General features: G+C 38.3%; 1 protein-coding gene across 6 annotated transcripts in view; it reads right to left on the bottom strand.

Annotated features, from left to right (window-relative positions):
- EEF1AKMT2 (EEF1A lysine methyltransferase 2) overlaps positions 1 to 11,498 on the bottom strand; it is a 28,823-nt gene that overhangs the window by 1,942 nt on the left and 15,383 nt on the right. For 2 of the 6 annotated variants that reach the window (XM_043475161.1, XM_043475163.1), the window contains one exon: positions 8,048 to 8,452. In XM_043475161.1, coding sequence (XP_043331096.1) covers positions 8,358 to 8,452 — 95 coding nt within the window. In that variant the 3' untranslated portion in view covers positions 8,048 to 8,357. Of the gene's footprint in view, positions 1 to 114; positions 2,589 to 3,176; positions 3,379 to 8,047; positions 8,453 to 10,076; positions 10,653 to 11,498 lie in introns of those variants that run through there. The other 4 variants (XR_006270703.1, XR_006270702.1, XR_006270704.1 and 1 more) reach the window with 4 other exon arrangements.

Raw genomic sequence — 11,498 nt, 5'->3', positions numbered from 1 at the left:
AATAGTTGCTAACTTACAGCAAAGAAAATAAACATGATTCACTGATTAAAGAAATCAAACCTAGATAATGAAGGTGGAAATCAATGATAAAAATCTTCGTCGTTTTCCAGGTGGCCTAGTTGGGTTGGAAAGATCTCCTCCTACAGAGGCAAATGGCAACCCACTCTTGCCTGGGAGAAATTCCATGGACAGAGAAGCCTGGCAGGCTACAGTCTGTGGGGTCTCCGCGAAGAGTCGGACGCAGCTGAGAGACTCACACACACACACAAGGTCACATGGGGGACCCTGGTCCGGTCCCTCGTTAGTGGTCACTGGAAACAAAGCCTTGGAGTTCAAACCTGAGGAAAATGTACCATATCCGTGGCCATTTGTTTTCAATTCAGAAGCATCCACAGTAACCTTTTCCCCACAACACCTACACTTATTACTACCTACTGACCTCTGAAACAGATAACGATCAGAAACCTGAGGGGGATTCCTGCTGAAACACATTATAAAGGGCATTTCGTGAAAATCCAGCATTACGATATCTGGTCTCCATTTCTTACTAAATAAAAAGGTGCTTTTAGCACCAGCCCCATCTAGAGACTGAAGGGGGAGCTATGCAGTACGATCTAAGATATTTGGAAAGGCCCCCACCTATCCCAGTCTTTCCTTCTTACATGTCTACCCCTCATCCTCCTCTCCTCACTCATCTCATCCCTCCTGGAGCACCAATGCCTTAGGATGGAGCCGAATATATTACCTCGGTGGCACTGAGGGTTAAAATCCTGAACCATTCAACACATTAGCTCCAATGGGAAGAAGGTTTCCTTGGAGGAAAGAGTATTTATTTGGCATTGGTGTGTGCTAGGAATCATGCTAAGATGATTTACATTTATTTTTCTCACTTAATATTCACTACCCTATCGTGTATAGTCTACACAACTGCTTCTCTCTCCACTATATCAAACTGCTTCAAAGAAATGTACTGAAGGGTAACCAACTCGAAATAAGTATCTACTATACACTAGGCACTTTGCCAGGACCTTAAAATAGTTCGATTTCACTGACGGGGATAAGCAGTTACAGAACAGACTGACAGTGCCTCAAAGAGGTACAAGGTGTAGAAGGGCAGACCCATCAACTACACTCTGTATGGCATGAGAATGTAGAAATCTCAAAAACCCAGGGCTTTCAAGTGGTAAACACAGTCATCTCTGAGTGTGCAGTGTGTGTGTTTGAAATAGGGGAGAATCAAATTAGGGAGATTCTTGAGGTTATCATAATTTTATCAAATTATTTATCACCTTATCAAAACTAAGGTGGGGAAATCCCCTCATGGTCTAGTTGTTAGGAGTCTGCCTGCCAATGTAGGGGTTGAATCCCTGGTCTGGGAAGATTCTACATGCAACTGGGCAACTAAGCCCTCATACCACAACTATTATATACTGAGCCTTCGAGCTCTAGCGGCTTCCCTGGTGGCTCAGAAGGTAAAGAATCTGCCTGCAATTCGGGAGACCCAGGCTCGATCCCTGGGCTGGGAAGACCCCTGGAGGAGGGCATAGCCACCCACTCCAGTACTCCTGCCTGGAGAATGCCCATGGACAGAGGAGCCTGGTGGGCTACAGTCCAGGGGTCGCAGACAGCCTGACACGACTGGGCGGCTACGCACAGCGCAGCGAGCTCTGGACGCTGAGGGCGGCCACCGCCAAGCCCAGGGGCCACAGCCACCGAAGCCCTTGGCTGAGAGGCCACGCTCGGCGACAAGAGAAGCCCTTTCACCACAACCAGAGAGAGCCCACTCGAAGCAACAAAGACCCAGCCAGCCCAAAAGTTTTAAAAATTAAAGAAGTTTAAAAGATAATAAAATTAAGGTAGGAGTAAAAAAATTAGATGTAAATTTCTGAGCTTCTCATATAAAACATCTGTGTCAAGTGAATACAAACTGAATATCAGGGGCAATCAATACTCAGATCTAAAGTTTACCCATGAATGAACAGACATCTTTAGACTGAAAATCATGTGACGGCTTCAACTGTTTTATTATATGTACACATATTTTTTCAGATACATGAATAGCTATTTCTGTTTAAAAGAATCATAAAGTGACCTAACAACTGATATTTAGCTAATGGAGTATTTAAACTCCCCATATATAGTTGGAAATCTATTTTGTTAACTTTTCTCTAAACCTCAGATCAATTTCAGAAGTTCTTATGGACTGAATGTGTGTCCCCCAGAAATTTATGTTGAAGTTCTTACACCCAAAGAAACAGTATGCGGAGGTGGGGCCTTTGAGAAGTAATTAGGGTTAGATGAAGTTATGAGGGTGGGGCTCTCACCTTGGGATTAGTGCACTTAGAAGAAGAAACACTCAAGAACTTCATAAGAACCAGCAAGGAGTTGGTTCACTGCACACATTCTCTCCCCACAAGCACGCACAAAGAGAAACGTGAACGTAACAGGGAGATGGCAGCTGCCAAGCCAAGAGCAGAGACCTCAGAACGAAACCTACCTGTCGGCACCTTGATGTTGGAATTTCCAGTCTTCAGACTATGAAAAATAAAGTCCTGTTGTTTGAGCCACCCAGTCCATGGCAATCCCAGCTATTACAGAGGTAGAGAGGAACTTTAAGTATCACGTACTGAACACCCCTCTTTCACAAAAAGAAAAACTGAAGCCCAGAAAAGGAAAGTGACTTGCCTAGGTTCCAGTCATTTTTCCCCCCAAAATTTAGTATTAAAAAAAATCATTTCTGATATTTATTCTACTAGTTAATAGATTTTAAAGACAAATTATATGGTATTGTAAAATGAAAACAAAAACAAATTTCAAGTTCAAAGAACAATGTGATTACTGCATTTTTTGCAAATTAAGTCATTAATCAAATGGACTTAACAAAATGATCTCTCAATTCTGGCTAGGTGGTGTCCTTATCATACAAAGATTTCACAAGGAAACCTTAGCTCACTAAATGAGCAAACTTTTGGAAAGGTCAGGCTTATTCCAACGTGAGTTTCAATATATGGAATCCACTGTGGAATATAATCCAGAGGGAATAAACTCTGACTTGCTTATGACTGATTCTCAAAAATCAACAAATATTATTCCCATTCGAAAAACAGCATACAAGCAGTTTCACTGAATCACGAAGGTTCTATTTATAAATCACACAACATGTAGTTTTCACTCACAATTTCAGGCCTGTCTCCCAAAATTTGCAAAAAGCTCTTTAATTCAGCCCGGTATGTTGTATTAAATACCATATTAGGATTTTCCCCATTCAGACTCCAGTGAGACTTCTTGTTGAGGACATGGAAGGAAAACCCAATTAGTGCTGCTCCAGTGCATGTAAATTTATTTCATCATGAAAATCCACAGAGTAGGGGCGAGATGCTGTCACAGAACGGCAGAAGGATGTGGAATGTAAACGGCTCTTTCCTCCACTCTGCCCCTCTCCCACCCCGCCCCTCCAAGTTCCATGGTTGGAAATCATCCTAACATTTTTTTTAGCCAGGATGTACTAAAATTAGATGGGAACAAAGGACTGACATTTTCATATTAGAGGAGGGGTTAGGAGAAAAATGTGAACTTGCAGCACCCACTCTCTTCTACATTTAGCCTCTTCGTCCTGACTGTTCCCTCGACTCTGAAGCAGCAAAGAGTGAAAGAGCAGGGGCGCCACCAGCCACACCCCAACAGCGCTTCCATTCCGCTACAATCACATCATGATACCCTGCTTCATCTCTGTTAATGAGGAATGATGAATACACTTCCTGGCCCTCTTATTCAACCAGAGTATTTCATACTTCTAAGCTCCTCAGATAATATCCAGAGTATGCTAATTGCTGGCTCATGTGAAAATTTTTAGGTATTTGGGAAAACAAATATATTGTCAGATTCACTTTTCTTAAAAAGCTTCTGGATAGCATGCACAATGAAGCTCACTCAATAACATACCATTTCCTGATACAGTAAAATACATATTTAAAATATAAATATATTTAAATACATATTTAAAAATATAAATATAAGAATTTATCACTTCTTTGGGAAGGATAACTTAAAAACGAAAAAAGTAAACAAAAAAATGAAAAAAGTAAGTTCGTTTTTTTATATCGTCCTCCAATAAACTAGGCAAGTAACTGGCAAATACTTTAAGGCACAATTGATCTCTTGGTCGAAAGTCTTTCTTACAATGGTATCAGCATGACAAAAGTACATTCTGCCCGCCTCTATGCCCCAGTTTTTGAAGTTCTACTCCATAAAAGCAGGACAGAGATACATTCAAGTCTTGAGAATTATTCCTGTCTTTTTAATTTGGTTTCCCTGGGCCTAAACCACAGGTCCATACAGTGACAGCTTAAAATGCAGTTAGAGAAGTCCTTTTAATGATTAGTCTAATGCACTGTGTTGTAAAGATTTTTAAAACTCAGTAAGTACCGACTCAAGCTCTCTTTTTTTTTCTGGTTACTGGAGCCCATCTTGACATCTAAGCTGGAAATGAATGATCTTTCAACAACACTCCAGGGATTTTGCTAAGGTCATATTCAATCATTCATTAGGCTTCTTACCCCTCGCTTTTCAGAGTTCCATTGTAGAGCTCGTTTTATTCAGCATTTATGTAGCCTGTGGGCTTGGGTATTTGTCTGCTTAATGTTGAGTTTCATTTCTATGCCCCTAACATAGGAATCTATCAATTGACCAAAGAATTTCAAACTATTCTTTTACTTTTCTAACAAATTGCATGGTATGTATGAAGAATAAATTAGCATTAATTTTCTTCTATTAACTGTTAATAAAACATGCTCATGTGCTCCCCCCTTCTTTAAGGACATCTCTGTTTTCTGCCTAGCCAAGAGAAATGACAGGACTTTCCAATTTTTTCCCCATGATTCAATTGTCCTTCAACCTACCATGCTCCTCACCTCCCACAATCAGACTCCAGGTCCCAGGCAGCCTCCTTCCTGTGAAGTGGACTAGACAAGACTCCTTTCAGACCCCAGCGACACCCCCTCGGCACCCCTCCCCTCCACACACACACACAATGAGCTAAGAAGGTTACTACGGTGGAACACAAGACACTTGGTCCCTTGGTCTCTTGCTCTCAGCGCAGAAGGCTGTCTCTGGGGCACATGCCTTCTATCTAGCTCACAGCGCTAACAGGGACTCAAACCCAAGTCCCCACAGGGGTAGAATGCTGATCCAGAGAGCAGCTAATTTTTCACATTCATACACCTTTTCATTGTAGGCGTCCAGACACACACACACAAATAAACAAATAAAATTACTTAGGAGAACATAAATCAAAGTCTGTTCACATTGGCTGGGATACTCTATTTCTTTGCATATCAGTTTAAGAAAAATTATCTCAAAGCCACATAAAACCTAATTACTCATCTGGGTTCTTTAAAATTAAGATTTCTATTTATACTCTGGATGAATGTGAATGAAAGTCAACATATAGGTAATGTGTTACAGTATCAAGAAAATTTAAAAATAAATGAATTGAAATACACTATTCATATAAAGACTAAAAAAGTCTTTCATGTATGTTTACCTCCCTCCTTCCCCCAAAATAAATAGAAAATTGCACACATATCACAGATGAAGAAAAGGCAAACACACTGCCACTATAAAGGGAAAAAAATCATTCAAGGACAGTTTGTACTTATTTTAAAATGGCTTTAGTCTAGCTGCCAAGAGTAGTGTCAGGTTTGATTCTCAGATTCATAAACGCTAGGCCCAAAAAGCAACTCTAACTTGTGCACCTGGCTTAAAACAAAATGTTCTGAAAACTTTCCCTTTGTTACTTGGTGTAACTCACCCATTCAGGCCTCCAATCCCTTTGGACTTGCACACACACTTCCTACACACAGAAGTGGACTGTTATGCAGCAATAACATCATCATGAAAAGCAACAATTCTGTGCAGGCTCCACAGAGAAATCTCGTTTGCATTTCAAACAAGTTTTCTCAAAATAAGGGTGTCTTTTGATGAAATAAAATTACAATTCCAACTTCTTGTCCAGATAAAACAGCATTCACTACATAACCTACTGCTCCCTTTTAGAACTGCATGATTTCCTTTGCAATTACCCACATATCGGTATGACATATCAAAACTAAGTTTGATAATAATGTGTTTATGACTTGTTTCAATAACTTGGGGGCATTTACTGGCCTGGTTTTTGAAAGTGTGGTATTATCTGAAAATATTAATAATTTATTGTTAGCATCTTTGGACCTTCCATTTGTCCTGATTTCAATCTCCGAGAGGCTGGCTTCCAGCAGGATTAAACTTCTAAGAAGAGATGACAACTCCCCTTTCCTAACCTTATCAACAGTTACATGATTCTCCTGCCAAAAATCCTACATCTCTGCAAACAGAACACACATACCCCAACAATAGTGACTCAAGGAGCTTTTCAACAAAGGCGCTCTCCAACTATCAGTGAATCAAACTCAATGTCTTAGTCTGGTTTTCACAGAAAGCCTGTTTTGCTCCACTGATGCTTCACAATAGCATAAACTTAACAACTCAGAATTCTAAAAGAGTACCTACATATTAATACGGTATTTAAAATCAAGAAATAGTAACGTGCAAAACAACAAAGACAAGATCACCTCAGTAAATTATATAACACTGTTTCTATGGTTTAAGATCCCGAGTCTAGTTTATAACATCAACACAATTAATTTTACATGTTTAAATCACATATATTTTAATTTTTCTAATTAAAATTTTTTAATTTTAATTTTCACATATATTCTTAAAATTAAAATTTAATTTTTAATAATAAAATTTTATTTTCATGTTAAAAATTAAAGCTTTTTCCAAAAGGGTTATTTGTGTTGAAAGTTTATGGAAATTGTCTTCAGTTAGCCTGTGCAAGGCAGATAGTTATCTTAATGATTGATTAATGTTGATCTAAACCAAACTACTCTTCTCTTCCCCCTGTCTCCCTCCGGACAAAAATGAAAAGAGAAAGGGTGTAATGCTAGACTTGCTCAGTACTGGAAAAGCATTTGCTAAACAAAAATTCTGTTTGTTTTATAACCCAACAGGACCCAAAAGCTGCAAATCATAAAAACTACTATCACTTTTTAAAAACCTGTATTATGATGCCAACATTAAAACATCAGCCCAAAGACAAAATGGCAGTGAGGATTAATAAAACTTATTTTTTCAAAAACGATCATGAATAAACTGTTTCTCTTGCTGATCAGTGCCTAACTAGAACATCTTTGTCCCCAGAGCCCTGAGGATATATATATATAAAACTTACACCACCTTTGACAGAAGAATGACACAATTCAGTTCTTGATTAGGCAAGTCTTGTAAGACAAGTAGGGAGACAGTGAAAATAAATGACGGATGACTCACTATTCTCACAGTCCACCAACCAACAGTCGCTAACGAGGAGCTGCAGAGCCACTAAAAATAACCGCCCAACTTCTCTGACAGAATTTTCGGTGTACCAGTCCTAGTTCCCCTAATGAACTGTAAATGCCATAATGGCAGAGACTTAGACCTGGGAAGCAAACTACTAGAGACAAGATTTTAGAGGCAGACCCAGCAAGGAGCCCTGGCTCCATCCTGCACTATCTGTCTGATGTGTAGAAACAGGAATAAGTGATACATGCCTGGAGAAGATACTGAGGGAATTCAATGACTCAGTAAGATAATACAACTAAACACAGGGCCAGCATATAACAGTGTCTCTTAGTTGTCTTTCCTCATACTATTTGTCCACCACAGTGTACAGAAAACCTTTAGCCAAAAAAAAAAGTTCAGTAAATATTTCTTGATCAACTGATACGTTTATCTGACTTTAATTACACACGTAAGGGCTGAGACATTTTCTGATATTAAATCATTTTTTTTAAAAAAAAACCACCATTCAACCCAAAATATCACACTTATTATATTTTATAATAGTCTAATAAAAAATTAAGAAAATCATTTGGCTTATTATTCTGACCCTGGAATAGCTTGATCAAATCTTCATAAATAGCTATATTCAATTCACCTTTACCAAGGCACAAAAATCAAGGATGCAAGCTTTCTGTACATTAATTTACTGCGTTAAAGTTTTAACTGTTCAGCAGTTACAGGAATTACTTTTTTAATATGAAAGAGAAATATTTACATCTCAAATACAAAAGAAAATTTTAAAATTATTCTTGGTTGATCTCTAAAACCCACCCACTTACATGCTCATGATTTTTTTTAACCAACCCATTATTTCTACTCGAAATGTGCCTCCCGTGTACTTACTAAACATTTACTTGCACTTGCATTTTCTGTGTCAGATGTACTCTGATGTAGAGCTTCTTAAAAAGACACTAACTGAATCTGTCCAGTGAAAAGTCTCATGTTTTTTGGAAAACCAACGCTGCTACACTGTTTCCAGATCGGCCTCCAAAGCTGAACTTGGGTGTGGGCAGCTCTTCAAAAAGTTCAAATCCTGCCAAAGTTAAAACACTTTCATTAGGGACTGACTCCCACAGTGAAGGGATGTTTGTATTAACAAAGTGCGTTTGAACCTTTCATAAACTACATGATTCCAAACTGAATTGTGACTAAACTTCACTTTATGATTTTCAATTCTACTCTATGTGTATATGTATATACACTCCAAAACACTGAAATCAACAAGCAACAGACAAAATTAAACTGGAGAAAAGAAGCTTTCCATCCATCCCTCATTTCCTCCACTTCCTTTTCATCATCCCTTCAACTACGCATCGCGCTTCCTCAATGGCTCAGCAGGTAAAGAATCTGCTTGCAATACAGGAGATACAGGAGACGCGAGTTCAATCCCTGGATTGGGAAGATCCCCTGAAGGAGGAAATGGCAACCCGCTCCAGTGTTCTTGGCTGGGAAATCCCACAGACAGAGAAGCCTGGTGGGTACAGCCCATGGGGTCACAAAGATTTTAACATGACCGAGTGACTAAGCTGCTAGCATTAAACACGCAAACCCTGCACCCCCACCAGCCTCCTTTACCATCCAGCTGGAGGCAGCTCATCACGTGCTGAGGTCTTACCATGCATCCGGTACTGTTTTGAGTGCTTTCTACATATAATTCAGTTAATCCATGACAGATATATAAAAGCACTTTAATATAGAAAAGTTAAATAATGAAAAAAAATGACAAAGTTCTGAAGATGGATGGGGGTGACAGGGGTGCACAACAATGACCATGTACTTAAGGCCACAGAACTGTAAACTTAAGGATGGCTAAATGGTAAATTTTATGTCATATATATTTTACAACAGTAAAAAAAACAGTTCGGAACCCAAGATCCAGACCCAAACTGAACTCAACTTGGGAAGACAAGGAAGTAGTAACTGCCAAAGTAGTGCAGGGTGATTCTTTTTTTTCCCCCACTTAACGTGGATTCAAACATCCTGGTTCAAGTCCCACCTCCACCACTTACTAGATGGCAGGTTATTAGGTTAAGGTCAATTTACCTCACCCAGAATCCTCAATTTCTACACAAGGAGTTTATAGGTATCACTACCTTACCTAACTCCCAGTGATTTTGTGAAGATCAAAATAAGATAATGTGGTGTTCTCCTAAACTATAAAACAAAACAGAAATTTAATGTGTTATTATTCTGTTTTTAAAAAATAAGACAAATAAGGGTGGGTGGCAGTTTACCATGGTTTCCTCTCACGATGGGACTAGAAGTTTGGGAGAACTTTTTTTTTCTTTTGGGGAAGGAGATGCCTATATTTTCTAAGTTTCCATGCCTGAGCTAAAGCTCAAATAACTCCTGTAAACAGAAAAAAATGTTTAAAAGGATATATACTATTGTATTAATTGGTTTTTTATACTTTTCTTCATAGTTCATATTCTTAACCAAAAGTCACCAAATCTTAATAAGTAACTAGATATTAAAATGCTAATAACTAACTATAAAAAAAAAAAACTAACCATAAGAAAACTTTCCCAAAGAAGATCAGGTCTTTTAAATAATATATTTTAATGCTAAAAAATGGAGCCACTGTGGTGGGTACATGTGGACACGCCCCTGTTTTCTGAAATTTTGTAAGTGTTTCAAATACTTCATAAAAAAAATTTTCAAAAGAAAATGGAGCTGTCTGTGTCAATTTTCTAAAACTAATCTTTTAACTCCCTGGACTAACACTACAGAATTTAAGCTGTTATATTTCAGTAAATAATACATCAAAGTGTTAAAAGTGGCTGAATACCAGAGAGAATGAATTGCAATTGTTTTAATCTATATACTTATGTGTTGGGGTTACTGATATTTTCAAATGTTTTTCATAATGAATCTGGGTTACTTTTGTTGTAAGATAGGTTTCCGAGTTTTAATTCCCTAGTTGTAAGAAAGTCAAGTTTCTTGGACATCAAATTAAAATATCCTAGTGTCTGGCAAATGATTACGCAATCTCAACCAAAACAAATACCACCACCAAATATTTATATAATAGGGCTATAAAGGAAAATTTCATTTCAACAGATTTACGAACATTTACACTTCAAATTAGGAAAGAAGCAAAGAACCTGAAAAAATTAGTGAAACAAGCTTTATTCTGTGCAAAAGGGACCACGGAAGCCAATCTCAAACCCCAGTGAGAAGCCCATCGGCAGCGACGCATGGCAGTGTCCTGGGTCTAACTCCAAAACCATTTTCTAAGAGAAGAAAAACGTTTTCAGTGTATATAATTATTTCTTTAACATTTCCTGTGGCAGCATTTCGCTTATTTAAATTCTGCATTAAGTTCTGAAACCGAACATAAGCTAAAGAATTTACTTAGTGGTTCTCAGAGACAGATTTTTAAGCACTCTTTACCAGGCTAAAGTCTGTTCCTCATTATCAGAGACAGACAAATATGTTTTTGTCTGGTGGTTTCAAGGGTAAAAGAGAACACCTGTATTTAAAAACCAGGAAAGTAACTTGCCTTACACAGTGTAATGCTGAGCATTTATTAAACCTGTCAAGCTTCAGGAAAAAAGAGTATTGGTACAGGGCCTCAACAGTTCTAAAGGAAACAAATCTAACATAGAAGATAATAAAATTAATGACATGAAATAAAAGACAATAAATCACATCATTCTTGTTTTCCAGAGGCAGCAGTAATGAAGTCTCAAGCTCACATTTCAAGCCTCAAACACTTCGAGTTTTACACTGGATAACCTGCCACAGCCGTCGAACGCACACAGAGGGACATGTGTTAAGGGTTCTCCTTCCTACTGCCTATTCCCTCACTACCAAAAAGAAAACAAACTCTGAGATGAAGCACATGCAATACAGTTATAAATCCATTTCCCGTTAGCTTGTGACAACTGAAGTTCAAAATTTAACCACAAATTTAGAACCATGTCACTTATTCATACTCCATCCTGAAAATTCTTCCCATTCCTTAAAAAAAAAAACCCTTAATACTAACCTGAAATGGAGTGTAAGGAAAAAACAAGCAACCATCTAGCTATAAAGTCTCAAGGTACTTTCCAGAAAGGCCTGTGTACTGCATGAGT

The sequence above is a fragment of the Cervus canadensis genome, chromosome 8 (assembly GCF_019320065.1).
Source record: "Cervus canadensis isolate Bull #8, Minnesota chromosome 8, ASM1932006v1, whole genome shotgun sequence".
Taxonomy (NCBI): Eukaryota; Metazoa; Chordata; class Mammalia; order Artiodactyla; family Cervidae; genus Cervus; species Cervus canadensis.
The sequence above is the reverse complement of the archived record's forward strand: the minus strand, read 5'-3'. Positions and strand labels throughout refer to the sequence as shown.